Source organism: Vigna radiata, chromosome 7 (genome assembly GCF_000741045.1).
Source record: "Vigna radiata var. radiata cultivar VC1973A chromosome 7, Vradiata_ver6, whole genome shotgun sequence".
Lineage (NCBI taxonomy): Eukaryota > Viridiplantae > Streptophyta > Magnoliopsida > Fabales > Fabaceae > Vigna > Vigna radiata.
The window spans coordinates 3,905,673-3,924,836 of NC_028357.1; the positions used below are offsets into that span (position 1 = coordinate 3,905,673).

General features: G+C 29.9%; 1 protein-coding gene across 3 annotated transcripts; it reads left to right on the top strand.

Moving 5' to 3' along the window:
• The first annotated feature begins 5,674 nt into the window (after positions 1–5,674).
• On the top strand, positions 5,675–12,689 carry LOC106769112 (bZIP transcription factor 16). Of its 3 annotated transcripts, XR_001376308.2 has the most exons (14): positions 5,676–5,975; positions 6,534–6,644; positions 6,728–6,775; positions 6,862–6,936; positions 7,473–7,562; positions 7,668–7,727; positions 7,882–8,060; positions 8,890–8,944; positions 11,235–11,277; positions 11,382–11,665; positions 11,737–11,814; positions 11,901–12,026; positions 12,235–12,471; positions 12,565–12,689. XR_001376308.2 is itself a non-coding variant. In XM_014654593.2 (13 exons), exons 2-13 carry the CDS (start codon positions 6,576–6,578, stop codon positions 12,364–12,366), a joined length of 1,161 nt encoding a protein of 386 aa, XP_014510079.1. In that variant the 5' UTR covers positions 5,675–5,975; positions 6,534–6,575; the 3' UTR covers positions 12,367–12,650. The 3 variants fall into 3 exon arrangements, 2 of the variants coding, with proteins under 2 accessions (XP_014510079.1, XP_014510078.1); XM_014654593.2 differs by having other exon boundaries at positions 5,675–5,975; positions 11,382–11,587; positions 12,235–12,650; XM_014654592.2 differs by having other exon boundaries at positions 12,235–12,650.
• The last annotated feature ends 6,475 nt before the right edge of the window (positions 12,690–19,164 follow it).

The following is a 19,164-nucleotide window of genomic DNA, read 5'->3' on the forward strand; positions in this document are numbered from 1 at the left end:
TTCTTATAAAGCGAATAACATTTTTTTAATTGTTCAACTTGATTACTTAATTAATTATAATTGAGTTAATTTGTTAAATACAAAATATAAACTCAATCCAATTAAATTTAAGTGGATTTAAAAGAAAATTGACGTGAACTTCACTTAATCCTGTCACTTTCAGTCAAATGTGTTTTAATGTAATCAATTCTACATTTTTATTATGGGAAAGTTTAGATTTATTTTAATCGAGTTTCTCCTTAATAACTTATAGAAGAGAAAAAAAAATATTTTTTCTAGAACTTATCCGTAAATTTATATGAGGACAATTTTTAAATGATTTATTTATATTATAATTTGTAGACAGTGTATGAATTAATTTTAGCAAATTAATTTATTTTATTTTTATTTATTGGAATCTACTCTCGTGTTACTCACCTTTCATCTGTTAAATATATATTTTTATACTCTCTTTTTTTTGTTTTAGATTGATTTTTTTTAAGGATAATGATACATAGACAACATTTTTCTGACAACATTTAAATGTCATTGTATGTGTCATTGTGTGATTGGTCCAAATGACACAATGATACCAACATTGACCAATCACACAATGATACGTATGATGATGTTCAAATGTTGTCAAGAAAATATTGTCTAAGTATCTTTATTTTTTTTTTAAAATTGGATCTGTTTGATTGCTTTATATTAATTATCATTTTTTTAATTTAGGACATAATTTTAAACTATTTTTTTATTTATTTGAGACGTGAAGCTTGTTACATTGAATTCACTTGTATGAAAACTACAAAATCCCAACAAATATAAAAATAGAAATAATCATAAAAATGATAAAAGTTGCATGTTAAAAAAGTGGGTTTAATGAGCAGCTGAAAAAATAAAAAATATAATATCTATTTTGTTTTACTCGTTTGCGAAACATATTTTTCATCCAATTTTTATAGTTGTAAATAATTTAGTTATTTTTTAAGGCTTAAATATGTTTTTAGTTCCTATACTTTGAAGCATTTTAGTCTCTCTTTTAAGTTATAATTTAGTCCTTTAACTTTAGAAAACTATGGTTTTAGTTCTTTTTATCAAAGTTTTCTATCATTTTATTTCTTAGTTAATATTGAAGCAAAAATGTGTCAGTGTAAACAATCCAAATGCTATAATGAAACGTGTTTGAAACAACAAATAAAGTTAAAATTTTTTGTTAAAACCAAAATCGTTCATCCAAAAGTATAGGAACTAAAAACATATTTAACCATTTTTTTAAGTATAAGTCAATAATATCATATCCTTCATAATATATATATATATGAATTATTGAAGAGTCATTTTGTTGGTTCTTTGATAGAATTTTAGTGACATTTAACCTATTAATTTTTTTGTTCAAGTTAGTCATTCTATTACTAATTATCTTAAATTATGTTTACCTTATCGCTTGAGTGATTCACACAATTTTTCATATTTCTAATTTAAGTTAGAAAAAGTTAGAAAAAAGTGAATCGATTTGAAAAATATAGGTTGTGACATTTAAGTTCAAAAAAATTCTAGATTGGTCACTTGGTATAGTTTATTATTATTGTTGGTAAATGTGTCAAATGATTGATTCTACTTCGTTTAACTTATCTAACAACCAAAAAATAATTGTATTGGACAGACTAAGCCGATTTTTAAATATACTTAATTTGACCTTATACAAGGACAACAAAGACATTTTTGACAATAATAAATAAATTATGTTTTTTATTATTTAAGTCATGTTAATTAAATTAATTTTAATTTTAAAATAATGATTTGATATATAAATTATAATATATATATTTATTTATTTAAAAATTAATATTACTTATACTTTAAAAAATGTAATTATTATTTTATAAAATAGTCTTTAGTTAACATAATCTAAATATATATAAGTAGCAGGAAAAATAGACTGCGAAAAAAATGGTACCATTCCACTTAGGTCACAATGTTTTTTTTATCTAGTCTAACAAATTTTAAGAACTTCTCAAGATGTTTTGACCAAACCTATTTTAATAAGTCTAGCAATAGGCATGTTCATCTTTCTTTCATTTTTGGCTAGTAACTTCAACAGCAACTTAATAGTGACAAAAATTTTATGAAGTTGTTATTGTTTTACATAGTTATAATGTTGTATTTACTCATTTGTAGGACTGTTAGTTTTTTTTTTCTTTTTCAAATCCCATATTTCAATTGATATATGATTTATAAAGATTAAGTTTATATGATTTTAATGAATAATTTCATGATATTTTATATTTTCAAATATTTGAAAAAAATAAAATGAATGACTATAAAATTCTTAAAACACCAACAACATTTCCTCTCCTTCACTTACACAAAAACCTCTTCTCAAACTTTCTCTTCATTCTCTTTTTATTATCTCATCTCACCTTCACCAAATTATTGACTAGGAACCACCATTGCATATGTGGCGAAGCACTACAAATCCAACTAAAGAAAATCTTAGAGTAAATTTTTCTTTTTTTCTTTTTAGGTCAAAATTTGTGGATGTTTTGCATGTAGGCAAAATTGAGTATATGGAACTCAATTTCTCTCTTTATGATTTTACATGTTTTGATTACGATGACAGCTCCATTAATATGGTTTTGTTCTAATTTTGTGACATCTCAAGAAAATTTGATTTTTGATTTGTTAACGTCAAATTGACCTGAAATGTTGATAATTGATCCTAGACATGTAATCTTAAGAATGATCATTCAAAGGTTCAATTAGAGGTTTGTAGTTATCACACTTTTTTGCACAATGTTCTTCTAGTTTGGGATGTTAACAACTTTGACATCTATTGTTTGTTGGGTATATAACTTTTTTCAAAGTTACTTAATTGTGTTGATTCTCTTTTGCATTGCATTCTTAATTCAATTACCTTTAATTTGAAAGTAAAAAAGCATTATTTTATGAATTATATGGAAGCTATAATTTTATTTTTAAAACCCGAAATAGTTTATACATGTGTTATTAAATTGTTATACTTCATAGAAGAGAAGGTAAGTGATGTATGATTTAATGTTTTCATTGAACAAAATTTTAGGGTATTGTAAACACGGAGAATGTTGATGAGAATGAACAACAAAGTTGATGGAAGTTATGATTAAAAATGTTTTTTGCTTAATGAGTGTGAGAATTGAATGTTATTCTTTAATACAGTCTTGATATGATGAATTCTTAGTCCTATTATGTTATTATAACTGTTTTTACATATTGATGTTGTAATCATGATAATAATGAATCATGTTACCTATTTCCTACGAAAAAAATGTTAATCTAGGGTGAGTCAAAGTGTATTGAAGGAGACTTTGGAATAGAATCTAACTTGTAACATTTAAGTGACTTCACATGTCATGGCTTGGTTAGGGACACTACTCCTAGTATTGAAACACCACAAGATGAATTAGGAGTAAGTATGAAAGGTATTGAGTTTCACAAGCCCATTCAATACATTTGTTTTTTGAAAACGAAGTCTAGAATTATATATTTTTGTGTTGTTTGAATTGTATTAGTTTGATAATTATTTTACTCATTAAGCTTGATTATGTAGATTAATAAATGGTATAATGCCTCGTGATGTGTTTGTTTTAGTTGTTGTTTGAGATTGTGGTGCTATTGGTTGAGTCATTGAAATGGATGGAAGATTGTCAAAAATTTGAAACGTTAACTTTGATTCATATACTATCAAATGGAGAAGAATAGTCATGAAAGTTGAATGATAATAAATTAGGAATATATAAAAATTATATTTGTTTAATTTTGAGCATAATAACTTTCTATTTAAAATGTCTAACTTTAATATGTAAATGTGAAGGCTTCTGAGACATGAAGTGCTTTAGGTGAATTTTGAGAATTGGACTATGAAGAAAGGTGAAGAAAAGAAAATTGAATTTTGAATCAAGTCAATTGTGAGTAGTTCTTCTAAGTAAGTCTATAAATATTAAGTTGTTTCTCACATATTTTGTATGCTATTTAATATTTTTTATGCTGAATATGAAAATTTATAAATTAGTTTATCTTTTGTATGTGATTTTTCTTGTTCTTAATATGATTGTTTGTGAATATTTCAACAAATTTTTTTTATAAATGAGTGAAGTTTGAGAACAAAAGAAGAATCATTGAAGACTTTAAATAAAAATTAAATTTAGTTTTTTTAATAATATGTACTTTAAAAAATTTTAATATCATTTGAATGTTAAACTTAAACTTTTTGAATTGTCTTTCACCAGTACTTATTCTTTGAAAATGTAATATTATATTTAGAACATATATTATACTTAATAGTTGAATCATGTATAATTTAAATTAAGGAATTATTGAGTTTGTAGAATGTTATAATGACAAATAGTAAATTTATGAAAAATATATAACTTGGTATGTAGAAAATAAAAAAAGAAAACTAAAACAAACCTTAAAAAGCAAAATTTATTGAGTTACAAAAATTTATCAATTTGAGAAATTAAAATGAAAAATAACAACTATTATTGAATATATTGAATAGTTGAGAATGAACAACCAATTTCTAACGAAATCAATATTCAACTATACTTTTATAGAAGTTTCCATAATTTGCAATATCACTAGAATTTGAAAATTGAAAAGTTGAATTTAATCAAAGAAAACAGAATAAAACAGAGGAAAGAGAGAATTGCATGACAGAAGAAAAGAATAAACAAGTTCAAAATCGTTCATTTATTAGGAGATATAATAAAGTTATTAAACAGCAAAAGTCAAACTGACACCCAAGCACACCATGTTTTATTAGTAATCACTCAAAAAATTATTGTTAATTCGAGTCAGACTGAAAAACTTTTCTTTTTAAGGTAATTATGGTTTCATAAATGAGTCTGTACCTACATATATTTATAGTTCTCAAATAAATGTTTTCACGAGATTTATTTTCTATTTAAAATAATAAAAAAATTGAAGTGTGGTGGGTTAAACACAACTTTAGCTTGTTTTGAAAATAAAGAAAATAAAGTGGTTGCTAACTTTCTACTATCTATATATATATATATATATATATATATATATATATATATATATATATATAAATTATAAATTAGTACTTTATTTTTAATAATTATAATAAACTACTATAAATATATAATATAAATAATACAATTTGTAGACTAATTCTAGTTGTGTAAATGTTTGTTTTGAGATATACTTTAGTCAAACTTTGACAAATATCTTTATTCCCTTTAATTATTATTTTTTTAAATTTGTCACAAACATTATTCTTTCTTAACCTAAGTGTTGTTCAAATCATCGCATTTTTGCATTTTGTGTCTAGTCATTAAATTTCTAAGGTTTTTATTTGATAACTTTGAAAAACATATCTATAGTATAGGGATTACTTATATGCTTTAAATAGAAGGGGTGAAAATAATTAGGAAATAAACCATAAATTAATTTATCTACATACATACAAATGACATTTGGTTAATGTTTTTCTTTTGAATTCAACAAGTCTGCAACTTAGCATTTTAAAACTAAATTAATAAGAATTTTCTTTTTTAAAATATGTAATATTTTATACATTAAAATTTATATGAATTTGAATATTATTTATCTTAATATATATAATAAAAACAGATTTTAGCTGCACAGAATGTATTACAAATTTAGATAAGAATAAATGTATGATATATATTAAAATTTAGGAGCACAACACACCGGAGGAGTAAACGGGCATTCCATTTTGGTTCTTTCCGAAATCGAAGCATTAACGAAATCTCTGCCACGGGACAGCGACACACCGTACGACCTGTGCATTGCTTTCTCACCGTCACCAACACACCGCCACCCGCTATCAAACCTCAACCTAAACCCAAACCAAACCAACCCTAATTCTTCCTCATTCTTCAATTCTTCCCACAAAAATAGCCTTCTTCATCGTATCCAGAACAAATTCCGCCCAAAGTATTTTTTTCAACGGCCATCATGTATATAAGGTTTTCACTATATTTCTTCTGCTTTAGCTTTGCGAATTGCTTCTTGTTCTCAGCTGTAATTTGTTGTACATAGCTCTCTTCATCCACAATTTTAATTGTTCATGGTGCTGGATTGCTGGGTTTTATGAATTTCACCGTGTATATTTTATTTTGTGAAAAAAATTGAAGTATTTGATCATTTTTGCTGAGTCAATTTAGGTGGGGACTAATGTGTTAACGCCGTATTGTTAGAACACTGAAGAACATGACCTACCAGTGCTATGCTTGTTTGGGGGATACAGAGAGAAATTTAAGATAAATAATGAATTGTGAATTATGCGGCTTTGTTTATTGTGGGCAAAGGGACAATTGCATTAGTTGATTTTCTTTCAATATAACCAATTAGATGAAGTGTGTAATACTAGAATTTTTAGAATAGTTTAACTGATAACGGGTTCATAAAGTGTTTTGTCTCCCTGGGATAACTTTTCTGTTATGGAACTAGTTGTTGGTTTCACAGGAGAGTGGTTTCTGTGTCCGTTTGACTGCCTTGTGATATAAGTTTTGTTCTTGATGCAGAATGGTATAGTGTAAATTATTGGAAGATACCTATATAAAAGCATGGGTAGTAGTGACATGGACAAAACCCCGAAGGAGAAGGAGTCTAAGACCCCTCCAGCTACGTCACAGGTCTATCAGGGATCTTTTGTTTTGTCTATATTTGACAGTTAAGAGTTTAAATGATGCTAGAAATATTTTATTGTCTTTTCCAGGAGCAGTCTCCAACAACTGGCATTAATCCTGACTGGTCTAACTTTCAGGTTTTCAATGACAAAGCCTTAATTTGCATATTGTGCTTTATTTTTGTCAAGCTTGGATTTTGACCCTCAATTTTTTAATGGTACAGACATATTCTCCCATACCTCCACACAGTTTCTTAGCATCAAGTCCCCAAGCCCACCCATTTATGTGGGGTGTCCAGGTATTCATGACATACATAATGATTGGTCTATCTCATTGGTACAATAATTTAGAATACTATATCCTTTGAGTTTGTCTTTAGAAATCTGAAGGGATTGTCAAAACTTAATGTTACCAATCCTTCACTGTTGTAAACATTATTGTTTTCTTATGCTATTATCAACATTTTAACTGCTCTAGCTCTAGCCCAATTGCAAATATAAACATTGTTGTTGCTTTGTCTTGACAAGATATTATCATCCTTAAACTGAAAGGGATGTAACTAGTTTATTGTTGTATTTTATATATTTGTTGTTATTATTTACACTTGGTTCTCATAATGGCTTAATCTATGATGAGTTAATAATGATGCCAATTCCTTGCATGTCTCTGGAATATGATATGTAGTTAGTTTTATTACACCATGTCTATCCAAAATAATATTCAAATTGAATCCATCGTGCAACATGAAAAATTTATATTTACTCATATATTGTTGAATACTTTGAATTTTCCATCGTGTTTCCATTGGTTTATTGATGGTATATTTACTTGCAGCATGTTATGCCTCCCTATGGCACCCCACCACATCCCTATGTAGCAATGTATCCCCATGGTGGCATTTATGCCCATCCATCCATTCCTCCGGTATTATTTGTATATTATTCTTTCTTGTGAAGATTATGTTGTAATTACTCATCATAATTTAGAATTCATTAACCAATATTCGCGTGCTTCTACCAATTTCTTTAGGGCTCTTATCCTTTCAGTCCTTTTGCCATGGCTTCTCCAAATGGTATTGCAGATTCTTCGGTGAGTTCTTTTAATGTTCTGCATTTGTCTTTTTTCCTTTTTGCTGTGCTCTCCCTGTCACTCACTTTGTCTTTCTTTTATTTCCTGTCTTTTCTCCTTCCTGTGCGTTAATTGTCTTTATCCAAGTAAAAGTGACCTACAAGTTGACATGCAGGGAAATAACCCAGGCAGCATTGAAGTTGGTGCTAAACCTCCTGAGGTGAAGGAAAAATTACCCGTCAAAAGATCAAAAGGAAGTGCTAGTGGGGGTAGTTTGAATATGTGGATTACTGGAAAAAATAGTGAACTTGGTAAAACAAACGGAGAATCTGCTAATGGGATTCATTCCAAGAGGTAAGATTCGGTTATTGATCAATAGTTGTTAAAGTTAGGCCTCTGTTATTTGAATCAAAGTAATTTCGTGATTTAGAAAACGTGGATTATCTGTAATATATGAAACTAATATAAATTTAACATAAAACACATTAAATCCAACGAGACACTCTTATAAAATGAGCATGGGTCATTGTAGACATAATAAAATGTTACAATTTATTTATATATATTTTTTTGTCTTTACTAGTTTAAATTTTTATAAAATAAAGTAAAGTTATTTTAATATGTACCCAGGAGTATTTGAAGTGTTTGACATCTGACACAAGTACAACTAAATCCAGCAACTATTTGGAATTGTCCGAGCTTTTTTCTTATTTGTTATCCCTTTCAGTGTTTAACCGAATTGTTGTTTCTTAATAAGTAATTAATCATGAACTGATATTAGTTGTGGAGATGCTTTTTGTATCATTCTAGGTCATTCAAATAAATCTAGTAATTGGGGTTGACTTTCTTTGTCTGTGCCAGTATGCAGGTGTTTGATACAGCTTGAAAGCTTTTGTATGGAATTTCTTTATGTTTTTTACTTTTATAAGACTAGAGGAACATTTGATATTTAACATGCCTATAAACTTCCTGATATTTTTTTTTTGGGTTAGACACTTCCTGATATTAATATTTTTTAGATTTAATACTGGGGCTTTATCTGTCTTGGCTACTGCAGAAAATATATATGGGTAGGGTAGGGTTTCCAATGGATGGTTTATCACTTTATATAAGTCCCTTAATTGGTTTTCTATTTGCAATTGCATACTGTCTATACTTATACTGATGAAATTTGGATTTGCAGTGGTGATAGTGCAAGTGACGGAACTAGTGAAGGAAGTGGTGAGAATTCCCAGAATGTAAGTTATGTGCCACTTGTATATTTATCTATCCAAGAAGTGACAGTCTTAAGTCCGTGTTGACTCCTGCATGCTTATTTAGTAAAATGACATCTGAAGGATGATATACCTCTTTCTAGACTACCAAAATATAATTCTGTAGCATTTTACTTTTCTAGCCTCAGTAATGGGGCATGATATAATTCTATAAATAACTGTCCTAGGGGTGTAAACACAACTTCTTAAAACTTTGGTGCGTAAGAAAATACTAGTTAAAAGCATTACGATAGCAAGTTTATGAGTGAAAAAAATAAGAAAGGTTGAATGGTTTTAGTAAAATTTTTAAAGAATTAATAAATGTTCACTTTGTTATTACCTAAAGCCAAATTTTAAGACAGATCGTGCTAATAATTTTTTAACGTTCTAATGTGTTTGTAAATTGGGTAATGAAATTGGCATGGGTCTTGGGTGTATAACTCCTATTGCCCTATTTTCAGTTGCTATGAAATGGCGTATTTAGCACAAATGATATGTTGAATCTTAAAGTTGAATATCTTTTTCAGAACATGAAACATGCATTTTTTTCCTCATTACATTATCAATAAGATATTGATTTAGCTTTCAAAAAAATAAAATAAAGTGATTTATCTTTTCCTCAATTTTTGCTACATAATATCTCGTTATATAAACTCATTTTTTATCCTATCCTTTCATGCATGACCACACATTCATTTATGCCATTCCCATCTTTTTCTCTTATTATGCATCTTAGAATTTGGGTTTGGACCGCAAAATTAGCTTATAAGGTGAGATACATCTCTCCACTTATATACATTATATACTTTAATGTGATTAGGTAGATGTGGTATCTTTAACACACCTTTTCACATTGAGGATTAGACTTCACGTGAGTAAAGTTTATAGGATTGGACATATGTGGGTGATCTAATAGACCCAACAACAACAATTATTAAAATAGACTCTAAACTTATCTTACAATTTAGATTTGGGAGTAATTCAAGTCTAGAAAATCAGTTTGTAAAGTGGAAGTATACTTTAATTTAGGCATATCGCAAGTTGATGTGATATTTCCAACAATCCCATTATAGCCTAATTTTCAGTACTATAGAATATAGTTTGACAAATGGCAATATAATAGAACATGCCTGAGTACTTGGTAGGTGTTTCGTAATCACAATAAGCTTAGGTTTTATCTCGCTTGCCTCTTACTAAAACTGCAATGCATATACTGTTTTATTCCTACTTAAGTGAAAACTCTATTTACATAGTCTGTTTACTAATCTTAAGTATAAAGTTAATTGTTTTCCATATTCAAAACAATAACATACGCGCAAAAAGAAAATGCAATTAGGCTAAACACATCCAAGACTAGATTAAACTAATAATGACTTAAGAGTGAGCCTTGATATAATCATAACCTTTCGAAAATCCCTAGTCTTGCCTCCTAGAGTTCTCAAACTAGTTGTTACTACATCATACATGAACACCTTTATTTTCTATAGTTTTCGTAAAACTTCTCTTGGCGCTCAATCATAACCTTTTTCCAAGTCAATAAAAAATATTAGTCTCTCGTTTTGCTTTTGTAAATTCCCATCAATTCCTGTAAAAGTTAATTCATTTTTTCCGTAGACCTTCCTGACATTAAGCCAAATTGATTCTCTGCAATACTTATCTTTTCCTTAATCCATGCTTAATTACATATTCTCATAATTACATAGTATGACAGATATGTTTTATATTACTGTAGTTAACACAATTATGAATATCTTACTTGTTCTTAAGACTTGTATACAGGAATCAAAGTTTTCTTCCTCTGCTTATTTGGTATCTCATACCCAAAACCTCTTGATTCCCCCAAAGATTAAGAATGGCCATAATTGGTTGTTGTGCGGTGGATTAACTTTCATATGCTAACCCAAAAAAAACAGCTTCATATATTAATAGGGTTTTCAAATAAAATGCAATTACCATTGAACTGACCAATATGATATATGAATTGATGTATGTTCCAAAGCTTTAAATAATAATAATAATATTATTATTCCCGGTAAATGTGCATCAGGATTATTTCTGTTAAACCTTTGTTCCTAAAAAGCTTTGCCCATACTCATACATAGTGTTAGCATGCTCATGTTTTGAAAAATAAGGATCTTCCTTTTATAGCATCTTAAGAAGGTTTTAATTGATCTTCAGAAACGTAATCTATTGTAGATGCTGCCTTATTTTTTGTTTTATGCTTCCACTGCCTGGTAGTAAGTATCCTTGGTATTTATTTCAATGAATTTTGTAGGATTCTCAATTGAAATCCGGGGAGAGGCAGGACTCTTTTGAAGGTATGACAAGGTTATGTTTGGAATTTTTTTGTATTTGTGTTGCTTTGTGTATATTTATAATGTATCCATGTTAAGGCTGAAACACTTGTTTTGCTATATTACAGATGAACCATCTCAAAATGGAAGTTCGGCTCCACAAAATGGGGTACATAGTAGACCTCAGACACTTGTTAACCAAACTATGCCTGCCATACCTATATCTACTGCAAGTGCTCCCGGAGCAATTCCTGGTCCCACAACTAATTTAAATATAGGAATGGATTACTGGGGCACGCCAACTTCATCCGCCATTCCTGCACTGCATGGAAAGGTTTCTTCTACTGCAGTTGCTGGGGGGATGATTACTGCTGGGTCAAGAGATGGTGTTCAGCCACAAATTTGGCTACAGGTTGTTACATTATTAGGTATTACTTCTCTGAACTTTTGTTTTAATCTTCATTTTTTTGGTTAATTTTTTAGGACGAAAGAGAGCTTAAAAGACAAAGGCGGAAGCAGTCTAATAGAGAATCCGCACGCAGATCCAGGTTACGGAAGCAGGTGACGGAGAGTACAACTTTTTTCATTTTTCAGGTTGTAGGTCATAATTGTCAAATTTCAAACTCTTTTGTGTGTACTGTTCTCAGGCTGAATGCGATGAACTAGCTCAGCGTGCTGACGTTTTGAAAGAAGAAAATGCCACTCTCCAAGCAGAAGTAAGCAGGATCAGGAGTGAGTACGAGCAACTACTTTCTGAGAACGCTTCTCTCAAGGTGATTTTTAAATCTTAAAATGCTTTGATACGTGTTTTTTTGTCTATTATTCTAATTGGCAAGCACTGTTGCCAATACCAAGTTATACATATTGATGACTAATATGACTTTCTAATTTTCAATTCCACTCTTGCGACCATACAAAATTTATGCAGACTGAGTCTGCTATCTGATATATATATATATATATGATATAATGTTGCTGCAGGAGAGACTTGGGGAGATACCTGGTGTTGCTACGCCTGGGAACGAGGATGTTAGGTCTGGCCAGAATGATCAGCATGTTACTAATGACACTCAACAAAGTCGTCAGAAGGAGGCTATGCAGGGTGTTCATTAGGACCTTGCTCCCTGCTGCATGTTCCTTTTTTAGGAAGATAACCTAACCAAGTAGCAAGAGCAAGTTCTTGTTTTTGGATAGCTTTCGGTTCAAATTGTATTGAAGGTGATCATATGTAGTATTAGGATCTATTTATGTCATATGATCATTCATTCCTAATTTGTCATGTTTTTTGATGACCAAAAACGTGTATTGTAGGTAGGGTGTGAATACATGATGGTCATACCTTCTCTACTACTTCAAAAGTTAGTGTTAGCAGTAAGAAGCATGATTAGTGAAACTAATTATTGTTCGTTATATGGATTGCGGTGCTTCTGAGCAAATAATTAATCAGGAACATATGTTAAGGAAATGGAATGCAAGTTCAGCCATAAGAAAGTTTCAAGTTTGAGTACATCTTTGAAACCATCATGGATTTTTATATGAATTATTATTGGAATTCTGTGACTCAAACATTTGGTTGAAAGAGTCAAAACTGTTAAATAAAAATATTCATATTCTATTTTTTAGGAGAATTTTAGGCATTATTTAAATTAATTAGTTTAGTATATATTTTTTAAAAGTCAGTTACAAATTATGTAGTATAAATATTTATTGCTTATGCTCAATTAAAGATATCAGTTTCCTTTTTATTTTTTTGTTTCTTATATGTTAAAAACCAACAATTGATATTAGAGTAAAAATGATTTTACGGGATTTGTGATATAACTCATAAACACCTACAACCACAAAATAGCCATCACAAACAAAATGGAATCTTAAACCTCGTTTACTACGGTTTCTATACTTGTATTTGATGGACAAAACTATCAAATGTGGGTTGTCAAAATGGAAGCATATCTGATGCTAACGATGTATGGAAAGCGGTAGAACAGGACTACGAAGTGGCTCCCTTGCCAGATAATCCTACGATTGCTCAAATGAAAAATCACAAAGAAAGCAGGCTTCGAAAGTCCAAAGCCAAATCAATTTTGTTCGCAGTTGTATCTCCAGTCATTTTCAACAGAATAATGACGTTGAAAACGACACATGAAATCTGGAAGTTTTTGAAGGAAGAGTATGAAAGCAATGAGAGAGTCAAAGGAATGCAAGCTTTGAATCTGGTTTGAGAACTTGAGATGCAGAAGATGAAAGATTCAGAGATGATCAAAGATTATGCGGACAAGCTTCTCGGCATTGCAAACAAAATACGTCTTCTAGGCACTGAGATTCCTGACTCTCGAATTGTTCGAAAAATACTTGTAACAATTCCAGAAAGATATGAAGCCACATTGACTTCCTTGGAGAACTCAAAAGATCTCTTTACTATTACCTTGGTAGAACTTTTGGCAGCACTTCAGGCTCTAGAAAAAAGAAGACTCATGAGAGAAGAAGGTCATATTGAAGGGGCTTTGATAGTTAAATTGCTGAAAAAAAGGTCAAGAAGTTTCAACCACAAAAATTATAACAAATCCTCTAATGTTTTTCCATCATGTCCTTTTTGTAAGAAAAATAATCATCCACATACAAAGTGTTGGTGGATGCCAGATGTTAAATGCCATAAATGTGGAATTTTAGGGCATGTGGAGAAAATATGCAAGTCATCAGAAAAACAAGAGAATGTACAAGTTGCGGTTGAAGACGGTGAAGAAGAAGAACTTTTTGTTGTTTCCTGCTTTGCTACTGCGAGATCAACAGAAAGTTGGCTAATTGATAGTGATTGCACAAACCACATGACTAACGATAAAGAATTATTCAAAGATCTTGATGCAACCTACAACACAAATGTCAAAATTGGAAACGGGGCAAAAATAGCAGTGAAGGGTAAAAGAACCATCTTGATCAAAGGTTGCACAAGTTTGAAATTAATTATTGATGTTCTATATGTTCCTGAAATTGACCAAAATTTGTTGAGTGTTGGCCAACTTCTAGAAGAAGGCTATAAAGTTTTATTTGAAGACAAAACCTGCATAATTAAAGATTCAGATAATAAAGAATTGTTCAGAGTTCAAATGAAAGGCAAGAGCTTCGCCTTGAATTTGATTGATAAAGAACAATTTGTTGTGCACAAGGTTGAAGACAATATGCAGGAACAAAGCCTACCTGAAATTGAAGAGAAATCACTCATATGCGCTACTTTGCAATATGGAAAACAAACGAGGTTGCATGTTTCAAAAGACAAATGGAGAGTAAACAAACAAGCTGTAAAATGTCGAAGGATCTAAAATATCCCCATCTCTGAATGACAAGAAAGTAGAGCTAGTGGGTGTTAAAGTTGATGAAAGTCAAATTAAACCAACAAAATTAGAGGAAGAAAAGCATCCTAAGACAACTCCTCCCGAAGCAAAAGCTGAAAATGCGGAGCAACAAGGCAATACTAGAAAGGTGAAAGACACTGACAACTCATAGTTAGACGCAGTTCTTGAAAAGATAAAGAAACCAGAAGTAATCGAGAATTCCAAAACTGGAGGAACTTTAGATGATGCGGTCAAGGACGAAAAAACTTAGAGTATGCTAACTTTGAGTCAAGGAGAAGTATTGGAATTTTGTTACTTAAACAACATTTGGTTGAAAGAGTCAAAGCTGTTAAATAAAAATATTCATATTCTATTTCTTAGGAGAATTTTAGGCATTATTTAAATTAATTAGTTTAGCATATATTTTTTAAAAATCAGTTACAAATTATGTAGTATAAATATTTCTTGCTTATGCTCAATAAAAGATATCAGTTTCCATTTTATTCTTTTGCCTCTTATATGTTAAAACCCAACAATTATATTGCAATAAAATTATGAATGCATAATCTCCTATTTTATAAGTTATGAGGTTAGTTTGTCCAACGGTGATTGTTCGTTGTCATAAACATGGTTATCTGAGTCCTTTTACACTTATTTTTAATTGTGAACTGAATCCATTATAAATAAAAGAAGTGATACAAAAAGTAATTTACAATTTTCTATATGAAAGTCCAAAATACTTATAATACAACAACACGCATGGTCCTCTATTTATAATACAAGAAATATAGGTTAAGTCCAAAATACAAATAAGAAATAATAATACAATAATTAAAGATAAAAGATAAATATAAAATAAAGATAATATATCTCAACTATTTTATATTCTATCTTGTGTATGATATTTTTCTTGTTCTTTATTATCATCTCCTTTTTTCCTTCTATCCATCTTTACAATTTCATTTTCATATGTTGTTATAGTAATTTTTTTCTTTTTATTAATTTTAGTGGTTAAATTTCTTAGCCATATTTAACAAATTAAAAAAAATTATGAGCATGATAACATTTATGATTAATTTAATTATACAAGTTTGAAAATTTGAACAAATACTTTTGTTCATTTTCTTGTTTGGATCTACCTCTCTAATAATAGAAAACCTATGTTATCAAAGCACGTAAACCAATGAATGGAAGAAATGAAAGAGTAAAACAGAGAGAACACAAGAAAACTCAACAAAAAGGAAAAGAAGAAGAGAGGAAAAGTTGTGGGAGAGAGGAAAAAAGAAAGATGTGTGGGGGTGGGGTGTTGCGGCGCGTCTCAAGTAAAAGGGAAAACAAAGGATTAGGGTTTTGAAAAATTAAAAGTTAAAGGTAAAAGTAAAAAAAAAAATTACCAAAGGGTATTTTTGTAAAGAAAATAAAATGGAGAGATGCAAGGAGAAATTAGGTAGTGCAAAGATAAATCCTCTTATCAAAGTTGCCCGGAAAGGCCTGGCTATGCTTGTGTTGATAGTGAATATGAAAAGGGTGTTGCCCCCTTCACCACCTCAAGTGCTCCTTCATCATTTCAAGTGTTCCTGCATCTCTCTACTATTTTCTTTTATTTCAAAAATACTCTACACCTCCTCACTATTTTCTTTTATTCCAAAAATACCCTACACCTCACCACTATCCTCAACAATCTTTCTCTTTCTCTCTCTGCATTAATGGAACATTCATATGACTCATATTTAAACTTGTGATATATTGCAAAATGTAAAATTGAGAGAAAACTTCAATATTATACCATTTCCATTTTATAAACTGAAGAGTTAGATGCAAATACAAATATTTAATAGTCATATATCTTCTTTAGATGATTATTCATTCTATGAGCAAATGTAATAAAAGAAAGGTTGAAAATAATCATTCAATTCTTCTTGGTAAGGATTTTAAGTAGAGGTTATGGTTAATATTTAGTAAAATTTTTAAAAAATAAATCATTATATTATTTTTTAATAAATACTAATTATGGATGAATATTTTTTAATTTTATTACAATTATTTTAGTTTAATAAGATTTAATATCATTTATCATTTTATTTTAATTAGATTTATTACTATTTATTCTCTATATAATTTTACATAGATTAGGAAAATAGACAATAAATGTAATAAATTGAAGTTTTTTTAGTTTTATGTTATCTTAAAACATTATTGAAATTTTTCGTTTTACTAATTTAATGTTGTTTGTTGTATAGGGAGAGAAGAGGACATATATTTTTTTTTCACAGTAGATTGATTGAACATGTAATTGTTTATTGGAAGAGAAAGATATATTTTTGTTTTACTTTGTGAAGATTAGAGGTTTTCTCTTAAAGAAAACACAAGGATAAGGAATATTTGAACTAAATCAAATTCTAGTAAGCCTATCAAGAACAAGGCTCACTCTGATAAATCTTTTGTTAGAATGGTCAACTGGATAACGCTCCTGGTCTAGCTAGCTTTGAGTAACTATTAGAAAGCGGTTTTTAAGTCTAACTCAACTCTATAGGACTAGCTTATAAAATGAGATTTGCATCTACTTATATATTATAAATTAATCTTATTTCTAATCACGTGCGACTTCCTACCGTAACAATTTTTTCATTATCTTGAGAATATATCTCTATCATTGTTTCTATGAAGGGTAAATCTTTTAATATTGTTGGCATACGTGGTTCTACCTCTTACACTTGTAGAAGGTCCCTCTCGTATGATATGTCCAATATGCAATAGGTTCCTTTGTGTATTTTTAGTGACTTTAATGTTGTTCTTTTTTGGATGAAACTAAGGGAAGGATTGCTCCTAACAACTTATCTTGTTCTAAAGGACTAATACCAATGAACTGATTGATGTTCCTTCTTCTAATTAGTTTTTCACTTGGAGCAATGAAAAATTCCACAGTTAGTGGATTGAGAGAAAGCTGGATAAAGTTAATTGCAAATACAAAGTCCTCCCTGTTAAGATATGCCAAATATTCTATTAAAGGATATTAGGCAATCAAATATTATGTTAGTTTTATTTTAGATATTATTATAATTTGTGCATATTTGTGCACATGCCTTTCCTTTAATAGATGAAGGATTATAGGATCTTTGTATGTATATATATGGTACTTTATTCCTTGAAATAATACATTAGAATTATTCTTTAAACCTTTTATTATGGTATCAGAGTCAAACACTGATATCCTTTACAGTTTAGGAATCAATGCTTTTTTTCATTGAATATTTCTGATGGCTTCTTCCGATGACAATCAATCGGAGAAACATGATTCTAGAACTTCCGCTGCTTCCAAGAGTTATATTTCTACTGCTGCCGGATTTGTGACCAAGTCAGATATATCTGACTCTACTCTTAATCTTTCTGTTGTTACTAAGGGTAGTGATTGGATAATTGATTCAGGTGCTACTGATCATATGACTTGTGATCCTCATATATTTACTAATTTTTCCTCTAATTGTTCTAAAACTGTTATTATTAATGCCAATGGGGTCTCGTCTCCTATTGAAGGTATAAGTACTATATCCCTCTCACCTTCTTTATCGATTTCTGATGTTTTATTTATTCTTACATTAAACTGTAATCTTATCTCCGTCAACAAGTTAACCAAATCACATTCTTGTGTTGCCTTGTTTTACCCATTGTCTTTTTCAGAACATCCATTCCAAGGAGAAGATTGCCAATAGTAGAGAGAGTGAAGGACTGTATTATCTTGAAAATGTCTCACAACAAAACAATAAAAGAGGATTGACTTGTCTTGCGAATGATCACATACAAGATAAAAACAAAAAAGAAATTTGGTTGTGGCATAAACGGTTGACACATCCCTCTTTTGGTTATTTAAAAAAATTATTTCCGTCACTATTTCATATATCCAATATTTCTGATTTTTTTTGTGAAACTTGTGTTTTGGAAAAAAATCATCGTGTTGTGTTTCCTTTAAGCAATAACAAAAATGATTTTCCTTTTTCATTAATTCACACAAATGTTTGGGATCCTGCCCTACAACCTACACATATAGGAAAAAAAATGGTTTATCAGTTTTGTTGATGACTGTACTCAGATAACCTGGGTATATTTGCTTAAACATAAAAGTGAGGTGTGTGTAATGTGGTTCGTTCATTCTATCATCTAATTGTTACACAATTTAATACATCTATTAAGGTTATTCGGTCAGACAATTGAGGAGAATATTTTAAGACTGAATTAATAGAGTTCATGAATTCTAAAGGCATCTTGCATCAAACTACATGTTCTTATTCACCACAACAAAATGGAGTGGCTGAGAGGAAAAATAGACATATATTAGAGGTGACAAGATCACTTTTGATAGATGGTAATGTCCCATCTCATTTATGGGGTGAGGCTGTGAGCTCTGCTGATGGAAACATCCTTGCAATTCAATCACGAACACTTCCAAAACCAGGGAAAGCAGCGAATAGATGGATGAAGATGAAGCACGGTAAGTGTTTGATGGATGTCTCAATGAAGGTGTATAGGTGAATCAAGGAATCTCAAGCTCCGAAAGCCTTCCAAGAGGGAAGGAAGCTAGAGGAGA